The sequence below is a fragment of the Periplaneta americana genome, chromosome 7, assembly GCF_040183065.1.
Source record: "Periplaneta americana isolate PAMFEO1 chromosome 7, P.americana_PAMFEO1_priV1, whole genome shotgun sequence".
Taxonomy (NCBI): domain Eukaryota; kingdom Metazoa; phylum Arthropoda; class Insecta; order Blattodea; family Blattidae; genus Periplaneta; species Periplaneta americana.
The window spans coordinates 179,291,658-179,310,306 of NC_091123.1; the positions used below are offsets into that span (position 1 = coordinate 179,291,658).

General features: G+C 34.9%; 1 protein-coding gene and 1 non-coding gene across 3 annotated transcripts in view; one reads left to right on the plus strand and one right to left on the minus strand.

The window, feature by feature from the left end:
• The window catches only part of unc-13-4A (BAI1 associated protein 3), a 758,033-nt gene that overhangs the window by 396,303 nt on the left and 343,081 nt on the right, over window positions 1-18,649 (minus strand). For both annotated transcript variants that reach the window (XM_069831997.1, XM_069831998.1), the window contains exon 2: window positions 761-932. In XM_069831997.1, coding sequence (XP_069688098.1) covers window positions 761-932 — 172 coding nt within the window. The remainder of the gene's footprint in view (window positions 1-760; window positions 933-18,649) is intronic.
• On the plus strand, window positions 9,252-9,324 carry TRNAS-GCU (transfer RNA serine (anticodon GCU)). Its single transcript has one exon. It is a non-coding gene; the product is annotated as a tRNA-Ser (tRNA).

The window sequence follows — 18,649 nt, forward strand, 5'->3', positions numbered from 1 at the left end:
CATATGTAAACATAGCTAACTGCATTATTCGTACATCTGCTGAAAAAGGGTCGACGTACAGAGATGATGATGATGACAACAACAATAACACTTAACCTTATAATGTTTTATCAGTAACATGTAGTATAATGCCGTTTTATGTTATACAACCGTTTTCCTCGTAATACTTGTGAACAAATCATACATTTAATATTCTCATCATTTTGACAGAAAAAAAAATGAGTTCTTCCATCCTACTTGGAACTTTTGTACATGGTTTCAAGAGAGACATATGCCACTCGCAGGTCAGAGACAAATACAAATGGAACGGAGTTTGACTCCAGTGAGTGAGAGGGTGGGGGTTGGCGGAGGTTAGAAGCAAACGAAATGCACAGCTATCACTGCGAGCCATAATGTCTCGCGAGTCACGTTCTCGCCACGGCTGCTTTTAGGGAACGATGGTAGTGGTAACCATCTAGAACGTAAATTTAGGTTTTGTAAACCTCACACTCGAGTTTTGGAGGATTTATTTGACTAAATTCCACTAACATAACCTCAAATTGGCTCTGTTAGTGTATTACTATGAAAAGGGATATGAGCGGAAAAAAGCAATCCTGAAGTTAAGTCCTGGAAAGAAATAAATGTGTCAACTTATGGCCCATAATTCTTACAATTTTCTTTTAATGGCCTTTCGCAACTATTCACATAAAATTTACGACCATGCACATTAGTGTAACGATCAACGCTACTGAATTTGTGATGCGAGTGTATTGTTACGAACCTCTTTCTTGTGGATCCTGCATTCTGTGGGCTTGATGCCTACGGACTGCTCGCTCGGGGGAGGGTCTTCTGCCCTGCCCTCCACCTCCTGCATTGCCATCAGTCGTCTGTTTTCCTGTTTCCATGACAGCGCAGTGAAGCTCTCGAAGAAAGAGCCGTCCGTCTCCTGGACCCTGTAAGCACAGAAATAAAAAACATGACTTATTGTCAACATGCAAAAAGCAATTCAAATCTCTATAACAGATGATGCTATGATAAGTTTTGCAGATACACTTCCTGGTAGTATAATCCTTTTAACTCCGTACGTAGATGAAATTATTGGGGATCATCAGTGCGGTTTTCGGCGTAATAGATCGACTATTGATCAGATTGTTTGTATTCGACAGATATTAGAGAAAAAATGGGAGTATAAGGGTACAGTACATCAGTTATTCATAGATTTCAAAAAGGCTTATGACTCGGTTAAGAGGGAAGTATTATATGATATTCTTATTGAATTTGGTATTCCCAAGAAACTAGTTCGATTAATTAAAATGTGTCTCAGTGAAGCATACAGCAGAATCCGTATAGGTGAGTTTCTATCTGATTCTTTTCCAATTCACTGCGGGCTAAAGCAGGGAGATGCACTATCACCTTTACTTTTTAACTTCGCTCTAGAATATGCCATTAGGAAAGTTCAGGATAACAGGCAGGGTTTGGAATTGAACGGGTTACATCAGCTTCTTGTCTATGCGGATGACGTGAATATGTTAGGAGAAAATACACAAACGATTAGGGAAAACACGGAAATTTTACTTGAAGCAAGTAGAGCGATCGGTTTGGAAGTAAATCCCGAAAAGACAAAGTATATGATTATGTCTCGTGACCAGAATATTGTACGAAATGGAAATATAAAAATTGGAGATTTATCCTTCGAAGAGGTGGAAAAATTCAAATATCTTGGAGCAACAGTAACAAATATAAATGACGCTCGGGAGGAAATTAAACGCAGAATAAATATGGGAAATGCGTGTTATTATTCGGTTGAGAAGCTCTTATCATCCAGTCTGCTGTCGAAAAATCTTAAAGTTAGAATTTATAAAACAATTATATTACCGGTTCTTCTGTATGGTTGTGAAACTTGGACTCTCACTCTGAGAGAGGAACATAGGTTCAGGGTGTTTGAGAATAAGGTGCTAAGGAAAATATTTGGGGCTAAGCGGGATGAAGTTACAGGAGAATGGAGAAAGTTACACAACACAGAACTGCACGCATTGTATTCTTCACCTGACATAATTGGGAACATTAAATCCAGACGTTTGAGATGGGCAGGGCATGTAGCACGTATGGGCGAATCCAGAAATGCATATAGAGTGTTAGTTGGGAGACCGGAGGGAAAAAGACCTTTAGGGAGGCCGAGACGTAGATGGGAGGATAATATTAAAATGGATTTGAGGGAGGTGGGATATGATGATAGAGACTGGATAAATCTTGCACAGGATAGGGACCGCTGGCGGGCTTATGTGAGGGCGGCAATGAACCTTCGGGTTCCTTAAAAGCCATTTGTAAGTAAGTAAGTAAGGTAGTATAATCTTTATCTTGATTGTCGTTTGGCAATAAATTTGACGGGTTAAGAGCGGTCAAGAACTTTGGATTTGTAGGCACATTTATTTTCTTTTTACATTTTTTTATTTATTTATTTAAATTCAAATATACAGAATAAAGAAATATAATTACAAAACAAAACAAGGAGAAATACAAAATAAAATAATACAAGCAATATAAAAAGAAGATACAGTAGTATTAACAAAATTTGAGACCGAATGAGCAGCGCTCGTGCTCGGTCGCAGTTCAGATATAATATTAAAATAAAAAAAATAATAATAATATAAATAAATAAGTTAAATAAAATAGGAACTAAAATATAATTACAGCGGCAATGGAATTATATAATATAATATTAACACTAGAAAAGAATAATATCGCACGTGAAAAGTAGGACTAATATATATTTCAAAATTATAGAATACAAATATAATATAGGTTGATTAATTCATACACATAGGCTATAAATTTATTTAATCAAATTGAAGATATTAACACGTTTCTAATTTTCTTGTTATAAGTTAGTGGGTTACATGTTAGAAGTTCTGGGTGTAATTTAGTTAAAGCATTGTACAACCGAGGGCCAAAATTAATGCTATGCTTTAGACCAGCAGATGTGAGACATTTAGGTTCTACTAATGTTGAATTAATATTTCGTCTTGTGTCATAATTGTGTGTCTGTAATACAAACTTAAACAATAAAATGATTTAGCATAACTCTATTTGGAAGGGAAGAACTGATCGCAATTCAATAGAAAATCCTTGCGAGGAGTAAGAATCTCGAAAATTATTGGTCGACTCTTATATTATAAAACTGGTTTTTAAAACATAAAAACGATTTATAGTTACTCGTAGACGTAGGATCTAGACTTGCTCACAGTAAGCTTTCAGAATGATTTTAAAATTTTCACTGCATAAAACCTTGAAAAAAAGCTATTTTTGGCAAAAGGCGATACAGTAAAGTCAACACAATTAAAAAAAAATGCAATGAAAAGCAAAGTTAAAAGAAATGACATGTTCTATAGTAGCGTTTTTTCAAACTTTTTTTAACACATGACACACTAAAGGCAGGCTATAATTTAAAATCTTGAGGCACACTCGCATTATCTAAACCAGTGGTCTCGAACCAGGGGGGGAATTTTGAGTTTTTTTTAGGATAGAATGCGTTTACTGAATGTTGATTTGTGCCGTGTTAGCTCAATGTTGATTCTTGTTGTCTCATTTTTTTTACCATTTTGTTTTACTCTTCTCACTTTTAATTTTTCGATCTTTGTTATGACAACCTTTGCTATTCATATTTTCATTTTCTCGAGACACACCGTACACCGGTTAAAAATGACTGTTCTATAGCGCTACTAACAGGTGGGCGGAAAATTATTAGAGTGTGACAACTACTAAGTAACAGTATCTAGGAAAAAAAAAAAAAAAAAAAAGACAGATGAATAACTTTACTATGCTCTAAGATATGTCTTACTTAGAACCACATGTACGTGCGATCATCTGTCCACAAGTGCATAGCTTTACTAAGCTGTATATCATAAAGTATTGATGAACATACAAGGAAAGAGGAAAATAAGGCGCACACAAGGAGAAGAAGAGGAATACAAAGAGAAAAAGAGGAAGAAAAGGATAATAAGAGGAATACAAGGAGAACAAGGAGAATACAAAAAGAATAAGGAAGAGGGTTGCATTTGTACAGGGACATCATTTTATTTTCACTAACATTTTTAATATTAACCTGGCTATATCCTTGGATTAAGGTCTACAACCGGAAACACCGCTTGCTCCACCTTCCAAGACTGGAGTTCGATGATACTGGCGTAAAATACAAATCACTCTACTAGGTATAGGAGGGAAGAAAAGTAGTTCATCCATTTACGTAAACTAGGAAGTATCGCGATTTTTAGTTTGATAATTTTCATTAGGTTTTTGTCTAATCAAAATACAGTACTGTATTAACACTTAGTGTTTTTACTCACAAACTGAGCTTTCCATGCGGACGTATTCATTATGCAGTGTATATTGTACTGTTACAGCACATTAGCGTACAATATAGAGAATGAAGTTAAATTGAAAAATAATCATAATATGGATAGTTAAACACATTTTTGAAAATGTTGGCCGTTAATTTCGATACAGGCTTCAGTTCTTTTGTGCATATTATCGCACTATAGACTACTGTACCTATTTCCAATAACCAGTTTCGTCCTTCGTACTAGTAACTCATGTTGAAATAATTCTGTACCTATTCCATAAAAGAGTACCTTATGTACTGTAAATTCAATCTTTACTTCTGCCCGATCCGAAAAGATAAAATTACTCAGACATGCTATCTACTGTCCGTCCAACTGGTTTTGTCGCAGGGGCGTAGAAAGGAGGGGGAATCACGTGACAGTTAATTATTTAACGAGGCCCTTTTATTTAAGTTAGTTTAAACAGTTCTATAATATTACGTAGACGTCCAATTCCTAACAGAAATTAATGTTTTCAGAAAAGAGCTAAGACAGCCCAGCTACTAGACTTTACAGAGGGGCGAACAGAAACAGGTGGGGGAAACCGGGATGCGACGTAGGCAAACGGACGACAGTACCTGTGCAAAAATATGATTCAATATTGAAAACTCTTTCGTCACTGGAAAACGCGAACATATTTCTGGAACGTACTATACTCAGTAACGCAGTACTGCACACGGGTTCTCTGTTCTGTGTGGAGAACCATTGGAAGTATACTAGTAGAGGGGGTGGGAGTGAAGTACATTAAAAAATTCAGATGCAATAAAAATTGAAGTAAAAATAAAATGATGTCCCTGTACTATGTGACGGTCAATCCCTTGATACTTTTCCATTTTTTCAGTTAATCATATATTGTGGCGAACATTAATTCTTCAATCTGTCTGGTCTTCAGGTTAATTACCTGGATTTCTTTTATTAGTTTTGCTTTACTGATTACAAGGTTTCAAAATGTACACATCAACCTGTTGTTCTGTAGACCCCATGCGCGAGAGCACTGTTAATTCTATTTCTTTTCATTTTTATGATGTAAAATATTGCGTATTATTCTAAAATAAATGCGCCGTCACACATCCATTTACATTAACATACATTTGAAACAACCGATCATGTCATTCTTTATTCAATGTTGACACTAACCTACTGGGATGCTGAAAACAAAATCCTCCCATTATTAAATTCGTATAAGCGAGCTACAGAATGCTACGCGCACGATTCATATCCATGAGAGGAAAAGCTATAAGTGTAAAAAAAGAATATTTGAAAACTTTATCTATACAGACGTATGCTTGTTTTCTATTTAATACATTATTTATTATTACTATTTCTGTGTAATTTTAATTGAGTCCCTTTACTTCCGCTCACCACCACTTCCACTTTCTTAGGATTCGAACAGTTGTAGCTCCTTAAATATTTCTCGCCGGATCTATGTTCATATGACATGATTTGTTTAAAATGGCCTTCGGAACGGAACTGCAAAAATCGGGTATTACTTTATCACTTCATTAATCATCCTGAATATTCAGATATTTGTTCGTTTGTTTTGAATGTCACGCAGTCGAGTCGCCAGTATATGTTACTATTTTATACCGTAGATTATTATCAGTAGGGAGCGGATTTTTATGTGCTAAAAATTTAAATATATTTATTTTTATGTGCTGAAAAGTACGAAAATATTTTCTAAAATAAAAAAAATATATTTTTTTTTAATATGACAAAAATACCTTACTTAGCTTGAAAAAAAAATGTTACTAGGTACTCACCAATCACACTTGAGTATCAGTTGCTAGTAGTTGTCCGAGAATTGCAGTGAACAACAAAGGTCATTCCCAAATTCTCCATCACAAATGCATGCCCATTATCTCTGAAGAACGAATTATACTGTGAAAACGATCTTTCCACATCACAGGACGTCAGACGTGCATATTTAAAGAGAGGAATGTCACAAACACCTACACAGTCAATTTCACCTACAGGCACACCCTCCAATACTTGAGCAACTTTACACATTTTTTATATCTACTGTTTTGCCGTGAAGCAGCGGCAGTGTGCTTGTTTCCAGACAAATGTTGGGTTACCTGAGAGCTCTGATCTGCACTTAGTGATTTACCACATGGTTGGCAAAACAACACTTTTTTGTCGGTAGTAAAAATGTTTTTAAATTCATCTACATATTGCTGTAGACGCGATCTTAAACTCGATTTGATTTTAGACTTCTTTTAAGAGGCTAATATACACACGACTTAACGTAAATAATATTTTTAGCTACTGACTGACAATGTCGGAGAAAAAGCTTCCTATAGCGACGCCACCACGTCTACACTACGCAGCTTATGCTTATGGTCCGGTAACTGAGAATCATAACAAGATGTATTTCCTCACTTCATAGGCATGAGCGAGAGGCGAGAGATTTGTTTAAATTAAATAATATTTGTACCCGAGTTCTTATCCGTTGTGTTTCACAAACAAAGCGTGGAATGAAATCATCTTCAGCAACAATAAACATTCCTAATTATGTGTTGCAAGATCTCTCCTCCTTGTCCATGTTAATTTATTCTCATATAAGAACAATGATATTCTACCTAGCAGTTCTCAGAACTTGAGGCGATACTATTACAAAAATGAATCACGGATACACCACACAGCCCATAGGAACACGAAGCAACCAAGAATTCTTAAAAAGATAACGTATTTCTGAGTGATATAATTGATTTAGTTTTAAAATATTTAAAAGTTCTTGTAAAAAAATTATTTAGGTGAAAAAACTCCAAGATTTATGTGTTTATAATAGATTTCCTGAAAATATGTATTTACCTAAATTTTTTGTGAAAATATGTGTTTTTTATGTGAAATAAAATTCGGGTTTTAAACTTGAAACTTGACATTTGGAATTTTAAACTTCGTTAATTGTGTTTCATCACACGCAAGAAAAATATTTAATTACATACGAATCTGCTCCTTAATTATCAGATCGAATGTGTATCGGCAAACGTTACAGAATATTTGATCCATAACATCCTCAAGGGAGATAATAATAATGATAATAATGATTTATTTTAGCTGGCAGAGTTAAGGCCGTAAGGCCTTCTCTTCCACTCAACCAGCAAAAAGTGTATATACATATGCATGAACTTACAAAGAATTCAACAATTTGATTTAGATGAGAGTTACTTGTATACAAGAGTTATTTACGAATTAAACAACAAAATACTATGAACTATTAATTAAACACTGAAATAAACTGTGTAGCAGAATTAAACTAAAATACATAGAATGTTAATATATTTCAAATAATATTAGATAATAGAAAGAGATTATTATGAGATAATTTTGAAAATACAGCACAATCAGGATGATGTATAAAGAAAAAAGTAACAGTGTAGTCAGTGATAGTTTAAATCAGTATGATTGGAGTGAAATGCTAATAAGGTTATCTTTTAAGCTGTTCTTAAAGGTGTTCATTGTCTTGCAGCCCCTAATACTGCTCACGACCACAAAACTTACCGTAACTGATGTACTAGGTGTTTTTAGTTGGTATTTAACGATGCTGTATCAACTACAGTTATTTAGCGTCGATGCGATTGTTAATAAGGAGATGGTATTTGGCGAGATGCGGCGAAGACGAAGTGCTGCGGAGTTCCCACCTCGATCTCCGGATTTAACCCCTCCAGACTTCTACCTATGGGGAGCTCTAAAGGACACAGTGTACGCCACAAAACCACAAACACTGGAATAACTGAGAGTTCAGATTGAACATGTCTGTAATGATATTCCATTAGCAACAATGCAGTTGGTATGTCGCTCTGATGTATTAGTATTTATTTATTTAGTATTAGTATTTATTTATTTAACCTGGTAGAGATAAGGCCGTCAGGCCTTCTCTGCCCCTCTACCAGGAGATTCCAACTACAATATCAACAATAAAATTACAATTAGTATTAAATTTACAATTACAATTACAAATAATATTACAATTAGTATTAAATTTGCAATTACAATAAAATCAAAGTTCGAAAAGATTACCAGAATAATTAAAGCTAGATAATTTACAATAGAGAAACAAAGAATATTTTATATTTACTGAATTACAAATTAAATCTAGAATAACAAAATTGTATAGTGATGAAATTACTGAATATTGAAATATTTTGTGATAGATTAAAGAAACTATTTACAAGTAATCAATTACTGACCAAGTGCCTAGTAAGTTTTCGTTTGAATTTAATTTCATTTCGACAGTCCCTGATGCTAGCAGGTAGCGAATTCCAGAGTCTTGGCAGGGCTATTGTGAAAGAAGATGAGTATGAGGAGGTGCGATGGGATGGTATTGTTAGTATTGTTTCATGACGAGAGCGTGTGTTCAGATTATGGTGGGAAGAAAGGTAAGTGAAGCGAGACGACAGGTACGAAGGAATAGAAGAGTTCAAGATTTCGAAGAGAAAGATAAGTGAATGTAAATTTCTTTTCTTATCTAGTTTAAGCCAACCTATTGCTTCCAGGGATGGGGTAATATGATCATATTTACGAAAATTGCTTACAAAACGTACACACAAATTATGAGCACGTTGAAGTTTCATTTTGTTGTCGCTGGAGAGGTCAGTCAGTAAAATGTCCGCATAGTCGAAATAGGGAAATGCAAGTGTCTGCACAAGGGACTTTTTTAAGCAAGAGGGGAGATGAACATTTATCCTTTTTAGCACATGGATAATAGAATATACTTTTCTGCAGGTTTCTGTGTACGTCGTTGTTAGGAGTGTACTGTGGGGGAAGGGGGGCATTTTGAACATGTACGGGCTTAAGAAATACAAAACTGCAAAAATCATATTTCTGTCTCATCTCGTATCTGAGAAATAGTGTTTCAAAATGTGTAAAAAAAATTGTGACGGTGTCGTGTATAGTTCCGGGGTAGCTCAGTCGGAAGAGCGTTCGCGCGCTAAGCGAAGGGTCCCGGGATCGATACCCGGCCCCGGAACAATTTTTCTTTGAAATTATTCAAACCTGCTTTACAGGGAGTTACTACATGAAAGCCAGATTATATAATGGATATATTATATATGAATGGATAGAATGGATACATTTCACAGCTCTGGTTTTCAAACAATATAAATTATGTTAGGAAACACAATAAAACCTATTCTGTGATCACTTAACATATTTCTGATTACTCTATTTATTCAGTAGCCCTATTCACAACCGTAGTGGATTGTAGCGGAATTTTGACAGCTTCGTAGCGGATTTCGTGTTCCTGGAGTTGGTCACACTGGATATAAAACATTTCTTATGTTTTTTTCTAGTTTAAAGGTTGACCTGACGTTATCTTCGAAAAATTCTACTTAGGCCTACATTGCAGAGTTTTTATCTGTGCTTTCATTCCATCTTTTTAACCTGTAACAGATTTTTAGGCCCTTGTTTCAACTATTTATCTTGGAGAATGAGTTGCTGCACACTTTAATTAAGGTTATGTTACGCTTTTCTTGTTCCGAGTCTGTAATCAAATAAAAAGAAATCACTCAGCACATCGACTTCAGCGAGTGAAGCCTGTAATTCAGATGAGTAAATACGAGTATCAGAGAGTTTCAGGAGGCATTGCAAGGGAACAAAGGAACGGAGATGCGTGTTGAATCCTCCAGCCAAGCGGAAGATCAGGCATTCGTAAGACAAACACTAAGATCCTACAGAAGCAATTCATGTGCCTGCAAGAACAAATTGATTAGTAGCTAATAGTGGCTCGCACACTAATTACAACCTAACGCCACTTAGTCGAATCCAGTGTCAAAATAATGAACTTGTTAGCATCTTCGAGATATGGAAAATGATTAATTATATACATTTCAAAAGCAGATATTACTAAGTGAGGAGTTAATACTAATTTACTGGTTTCTGCAAAACAGAGCGGATGACAATTTTCAGAACACTTGTTACTTAACTGAAATGTAATATGATGTGTAATTAATACGTGAACTTAATATTTCTATGCAGATATAAGCAATAATAATAATAATAATAATAATAATAATAATAATAATAATAATAATAATAATAATAATAATACTTTCTTACTTACTGGCTTTTAAGGAACCCGGGGGTTCATTGCCGCCCTCACATAAACCCGCCATTTGTCCCTATCCTGAGCAAGATTAATCCAGTCTCTACCATCATATCCCACCTCCCTCAAATCCATTTTAATATTATCTTCCCATCTACGTCTCGGTCTCCCCAAAGGTCTTTTTCCCTCCGGCCTCCCAACTAACACTCTATATGCATTTCTGGATTCGCCCAAACGTGCTACATGCCCTGCTCATCTCAAACGTCTGGATTTAATGTTCCTAATTATGTCAGGTGAAGAATACAATGCGTGCAGTTCTGTGTTGTGTAACCTTCTCCATTCTCCTGTAACTTCATCCCTGTTAGCCCCAAATATTTTCCTAAGCACCTTATTCTCAAACACCCTTAACCTATGTTCCTCTCTCAAAGTGAGAGTCCAAGTTTCACAACCATAAAGCACAACCGGTAATATAACTGTTTTATGAATTCTAACTTTCACATTTTTTGACAGCAGACTGGATGATAAAAGCTTCTCAACTGAATAATAATAGGCATTTCCCATATCTATTCTGTGTTTAATTTCCTCTCGAGTATCATTTATATTTGTTACTGTTGCTCCCAGATATTTGGGAAGATTAACTCCATATGTAGATGAAATTATTGGGGATCATCAGTGTGCTTTTAGGCGTAACAGATCAAACTATTGATAAGATATTTTGTATTCGACAGATAATGGAGAAAAATGGGAGTATAAGGGTAGTCTACAGTGCATCAGTTATTCATAGATTTCAAAAAGGCAACTGACTCGGTTAGGAGAGAAGTTTTATATGCTATTCTTATTGAATTTGGTATTCCCAAGAAACTAGTTCGATTAATTAAAATGTGTCGCAGTGAAACGTACAGCAGAGTTCGTATAGGTCAGTTTCTGTCAGATGCGTTTCCAATTCACTGTGGGCTAAAGCAAGGAGATGCACTATCACCTTTGCTTTTTAACTTTGCTCTAGAGTATGCCATTAGGAAAGTCCAGGATAACAGAGAGAGTTTGGAATTGAACGGGTTACATCAGCTGCTTCTCTATGCGGATGACGTGAATATGTTAGGAGAAAATCCACAAACGATTAGGGAAAGCACGGGAATTTTACTGGAAGCAAGTAAAGAGATAGGTTTGGAAGTAAATCCCGAAAAGACAAAGTATATGATTATGTCTCGTGACGAGAATATTGCACGAAATGGAAATATGAAAAATGGAAATTTATCTTTTGAAGAGGTGGAAAATTCAATAACAATAATAATAATAATAATAATAATGAATATAAATGCCAACAAGACGAAGACCATGGTCATAGAAAGAAAAGTAAAGAAGGTAAACTTGCGAATTCTAAATGAGGCAGTAGAGCAAGTGGACAGCTTCAAATACTTGGGGTGTATTATAAGCAGTAATAAGGGCTGCAGCCAGGAAGTCAAAAAGAGGATAGCAAAGGCCAAGGGAGCTTTTAATAGAAAGAGGAGCACCTTCCGCGGACCTCTGGAAAAAGAAATGAGGAAGAGACTAATAAAGTGCTTTGTGTGGAGTGTGGCATTGTATGGGGGCAGAAACATGGACATTACGACGAAATGAAGAGAAACGAATTGACCCATTTGAAATGTGGATATAGAGAAGAATGGAGCGTGTGAAGTGGACAGACAGAATAAGAAATGAAGGCGTATTGGGAAGAGTGGGTGAAGAAAGAATAATGCTGAAACTGATCAGGAAGAGAAAAAGGAATTGGTTGGGTCACTGGCTGAGAAGAAACTGCCTACTGAAGGATGCACTGGAAGGAATGGTGAACGTGAGAAGAGTTCGGGGCAGACGATGGACGACATTAAGGTATATGGGTCATATGAGGAGAAAAAGAGGAAGGCAGAAAATATAAATGATTGGAGAAAGCTGGGTTTGCAGTGAAATATCTGTCCATGGGCAGAACACTGAATGAAATAAATTGTGTTTCTCAATGAAGCATTTCTCATATTTATTCTGCGTTTAATTTGCTCCCGAATGTCGTTTATATCTGTTACTCTTACTCCAAGGTACTTAATTTGTCCATGTTTTCAAACGATAAATTTCCAATTGTTATATTTCCATTTCGTACAATATTCTGGTCATGAGACATAATCATATACTTGTCTCTACGGGAATTACTTCCAAACCTATGGCTTTACTTGCTTCAAATAAAATTCCCGAGTTTTTCATAATCGTTTGTGGATTTTCTCCTAACATAATCACGTCAAGCGTCGTTAAATAAAACATAACATTAACATTATTCACGTCATCCGCATAGATAAGCATCTGATGTAACCCGTTCAATTCCAAACCCTCTCTGTTATCCTGGACTTTCATAATGGCATATTCTAGACCAAAGTTAAAAAGTGAAGGTGATAGTGCATCTCCTTGCTTTAGCCCGAAGTGAATTGGAACAGCATTAGATAGAAACTGGCCTATACGGACTCTGCCGTACGTTTCACGAGACACATTTTAATTAATCGAACTACAGTAGTTCCTTGGGAATACCAAATTCAATAAGAATATTATATAAAACTTCTCTCTTAACCCAGTCAAAAAATCTGATCAACAGTCGATTTATTACACCTAAAACCACAATGATGATAACTGATAAATTGGCCTACATAATTATGAAGTTAATATTCTCAAAGGAATATTGTACAACATTTTGTACGACGTCAACAGAAAGTGATATTCCTCGAAAGTTACTACAGTTAGTCTTGTCCCCCTTCTTAAAGATTGGTACGATAATGGACTCCTTCCATTGTTCTGGTACAATTTCCTTTTCTCAAATAGCAGGTACAACAAGCTTACAAATTTTGCTAGATTATGTGCTTCTCACGTCACAATGAATTAATAGTTGGTGGCAGCTTTCAAGTAGCTATAATAATAATAATAATAATAATAATAATAATAATAATAATAATAATAATAATAATAATTTATTTATTTAATCTGGCAGAGCTAAGGCCAGTAGGCCTTCTCTTCCGCCCAGCCAGACTCTAATTCTAATTGAATACAATTGCTTACATAGTTATTACATTAATATCTAGACCATAAAACAACATGAAAGTAAATAATGAAAGTTGGATAAGTAATGTTCGTGTGACAATAATAAACATTGGTAAGAAATAGTTATGCTAAAAATAATAATAATAATAATAATAATATTAATAATAATAATAATTTATTTATTTAATCTGGCAGATCTAAGGCTGTAGGCCTTCTCTTCCGCCCAGCCAGACTCTAATTCTAATAGAATACAATTGCTTACATAGTTATTACATTAATATCTAGATCATAAAACAACATGAAAGTAAATAATGAAAGTTAGGTAAGTAATGTTAGTGAGACAATAATGAACATTGGTAAGAAATAGTTATAATAATAGTAATAATAATAATAATAATAATAATAATAATAATAATAATGAGATAATTTAGATATTTATCTAAGCATTAATCATTGAGAAACCTGAAACAGCTATTACTGTTAACAAGAATTGTTAGAAAAATATTTCGCTAGTCTATTCTTAAATTGGTTTGATGTCTGACAGTCCCTGACATTACTCGGTAGGGAATTCCAAAGCCGAGGAACAGCCACAGTGAAAGAAGATGAATATGAGGATGTTCGGTGGGAGGGAATGGATAATATTGAGGAGTGTTGTGATCGTGTGTCTAGGTTATGATGGGTGGATAAATTTTGAAAACGAGACGCAAGATAGACAGGAGTGGAGAAATGCAATATGTGAAAGAGGAGGGAAAGACAGTGGATTTTCCTACGATCTTCTAGACGGAGCCAGGACAATATTTCGAGGGATGGTGTTACGTGATCAGCCCGGCGAATATTGCAGACGAAACGGACGCACATATTATGAACACGTTGTAGTCTCTGCGCCGAAGTAACGCTTAGTTCAGTAAGCAGAATATCACAGTAATCGAAGTGGGGCATCACGAGTGTTTGCACTAACATATACGCTGTACTGATAAGTTTGCTACAATGCAACAATGCAAAAATAACAAAATACTGGCAAACTCGAACAATGAAAACGTATATCAACAGATCCTAATCTCTCCTTCTGCCATTTATTATTTCTGCCTGTAATTAGATATACCGCAATATTCAAAACAGGGACTTTTTAGCATCCTTTCTTATGACTCTAGTATAAAATTCGTAATATACTCGTTTGTAATGCAGAAGATGCCTGTGAACACACTGTATAATTAAAGTTTTTAAATTTAATCTGAGGTACAAAGAAGATTTTTAATTCATTTAAACTTCATAAAACAAATTATAAAACAGGCTTTTTATTAATGGTTTCGTCTAAGACAAAAGTAATTAAAATTGATATCAGATGAATTACGTGGATTAAAGCTCCCTCGGAGCGAAATGCAGAAATCCCGGGTGTTTACACAATAATTAGTTGAAAAGGAGTTACTCTCTCTGGCGAATGAATGAAAGGTTAAAGGTGGAAGAGAAGAACCTTTTCATCAATGTGTTTATACACTCTCATGAGCCATTAGGGGATGTGGTGCAAACACTTCGTATTATTTATTGAAGCACGAACTTCATCTACATTACGCAGAAATCGTGTGTACAGATCCTCAAAGGTTAAAATCATCCCAGCATATTGACGGAACGATACAAAATACATAGCAACTGGTAAAGTGGTATCAAAACCACAGTCATTATTTAAATTACTATGTTGAATAAGGTCTGCTAGAGAAGCCATTGCTAAACTTTATAGAGAGACATCATTTTATTTTACTAACATTTTAAATATTAACTTGCTTATAGTCTACCTCTAGATCAACGCCGTTCCACGACTGGAGTTCGATGATAATGGCGTAATATATAAACAAATCACTTTACTAGGTATAGGAGGGAAGAAAAGTAGTTCATCCATGTATGTAAACTAGGAAATATTGCGCTTTTGAGTTTGGTCATTTTCATTAGGTTTTCGTTTAATCAAAATACAGTACAGTATTAACAATGAGTGTTTTTACTCACGAACTGAGCTTTCCATGTGGACGTATTCATTATGCAGTGTATATTATACTGCCTACAGCACATTAGCGTACAATATAGAGAATGAAGTTAAATTTAAAAATAATCATAACATGGATATTTAAACACATTTTTTTTTTAAATTGTGGCCGTTAATTTCGATACAGGCTTCAGTTCTAATGTGCATATTATCGCACTATAGACTATTGTACCTAATCCCAATTACCAGTTTCGTTCTTCGTACTAGTAACTCATGTTGAAATAATTCTGTACCTACTCTATAAAAGAGTACCTTACGTACTGTAAATTCAATCTTCACTTCTGCCCGATCCGAAAAGATAAAATTACTCAGACATGCTATCTAATGTCCGTCCAAGTGGTTATGTCGTAGGGCCGTAGAAAGGGAGAAAATCACGTGCCATTTAATTACTTAACGAGGCCCTTTTATTTAAGTTATTTTTAACAGTTGTATAATATTACGTAGACGTCCAATTCCTAACAGAAATTAATGTTCTCAGAAAAGAGCTAAGACAGCCCAGCCACTACCTGGCGAATAAAAGCTGGTGGGGGAAACCGGGATATGACGTAGGCAAATGGACGACAGTACCTGTGCGAAAATGATTCAATACTGAAAGCTCTTTCGTCACTGGAAAACGCGAACATATTTTTGGAACGTACTGTTTACTATGACCGTAAGGCTACTATTACTGTGTATGAGGTCTTGGATCTGTGTGGATGATGGTTGAACTTCATTAGTAGAAGAGGTGGGAGTGAAGTACATTAAAAACTCAGGTACAATAAAAATTGAAGTAAAAATAAAATGATGTCCCTGTACAAAGTGAACTGTAAGTAATGTCATTAATTTCAGGGGGTTATTCTTTGAGATGTTTCAAACAAAAAAAAGTTTAATATAATTTTACTCGTTTATACTTCCTTTTCGAGATACAAATTGTTTGAGGAAATTAAACAAATATATGATGTACAGGACATAGTAAAATGGGTCAATGCAAGAAGAAAAGAATGGACAGACCACGTATTGAGGATGCTAGACGATCTTTTACCAAAACTCGCAATGACAGCAAAACCAGACATCCCTAGACTCAGGGATGACCATTGAAACGTTGGCAGGAAAGCTAATCACCTTCCTCCGAACACAAGCATCCATTGAAATAGAACAGGATTGAGTCCTAACTTCAGAGGAAGAAGAAGAAGAAGAAATTGTTTTATATGTTATATTTCATAGCGTGTTTTGTGAAAGCCATTAATTTAATTCCTATATGCTCAGTCAGTTTAAGAGAGAAGTGTGTCCTTAGAATGTGTAGAAATTTGATCAATTCCGAGAATATTAAAGAGATCTAGGAGATTATTAAAGCTATTCATGTTCTTTAGCGTATTATTATAGATTATAAATTCAAATCGAGGTATAGATTTAATAAACAGTATTAAATATCCTCGCCATGTTTCAACCTTCATTGATGAATAATCAAAGAGGATTAATCAATAAATAAATAATACAACTTATTGCATCGCGATTTCACGCTATAGGTAAGGATTAATAGCTTAATATTGATTCTTACTATTTAATTTTGTAGAGGGCAGGTTACACAATTGAAAATGCAGTTAATTTATAATCCTTGCAGTCGTCATAATAATGTTTTCTGCATATTGATTTCAGATAATTCTTAAGTAGTTTCTGTAAACATGCAGGGAATAACTCTGCCAACTGTCAGCAGGATAATATGTCTCTTTCACAGTCTGTCATTGTTGGAATCTCATCTTCCATATCTTCACAACAAAATTCTTAACAGGCAATACTATCTCAGATAAACTATACCATCACGTTTTGTAGTTATGGATTGTGTTATATACAAGGCTGTTCGAACTGAGTTACGATTTTTCGTGGGCAGGTAGAAGAACAAATTATTATTATCGATCGATGTAAAGGCCTAAAAATTTAATTTTTTGTACTTACGTTAGTTCCACACTAAGCTCTCCAATAATATTATTTTTAAGTAAAGCTGCAAAACCGGTTAACAATTGCTTAACATGTACCGATGTTCAATTGTTTCATTGACTCAAAAGATGGCTTTGATTTTGGGAATGCCTAGTCTATTTCAGCTATCTATTAATTTAATTCGTTTAGAAGGCAGTGCTTTTGATTGCCAACATTAGAACTAGTTCGTCAAATCTCGACTTATCGAAGTCAAAGTCTCAGAAGTATTGTCTATGAATAGGACTTTCAACAAAGTTAAACTTTACTACGAAAGTTGAATTTGGGATGTCTTCATCCAAAGTCTCGTTTAGGTAGCTGGAATACGAAGCCTAGTTATGATAATACATTATTGAAAGAATTTTAGTTTTGTCCTTTGAATGTGTAGACATTTGATCGAAACTTGGAACAGTTCAATGGGAAGTACACTCGCTATCCACAGAGCTAAATTGGCGGACTTTCCAGAGAATATATTTATAAAGACTTTACTTTTATTCTTTTCGTCCATTCTTGTCTATTTGCCCACAGAATTACTTCAATTACCTCTCCCATTTAAATTTGACAGGAAACTGAATCAGCATCAACTACTCTACCAAGTCTATATTAAACAAAGTATGTGAATTTTACATTTTAAATTTGGTAACAATAAATCACTAACCATTAAACACCACATAATCACCGTCAGCATCGTAAATTGATAAAAATAACTTTTCAGACTTAGGGCCGGTTTCACCAACCTTCTTTAAATCAGCACAAACGACTTGTCAACAAATAGATCGTTTAATTTTAACGAGACCTTTAAACGTTGAGTGTTTCATCAAGCACCGTTTCTTTAAAATTAGTATGCGTTTACTAACGTGGGGATTTTGTATTTCTATCTTGCATGTTTTATTTCTCATACGACCATGGCTTCGAAATCACATATTTCATTGGTTACATATGATCATGGCTGACTTTGTTTGGCATGAGGAAATAATCATAGGCAAACGGGTAAGAGGCAGTAATTTTAAGAACATCTAAAAGTTCTTAGTTCTTGATATTCTTCCTAAATACAGTATGTTGTCATAACGTAATTAAAAACAAAAAGACATGTTTCCCAATGTAAATAAGAAGAATGTAGAGCAGTACAATTTTGCGGACGATAAGGTCGACAGCTTCAGAATTGATGCCACAATTAATCATATCAAAGCATTCTAAGCAGTTGTTCTTAGGCCT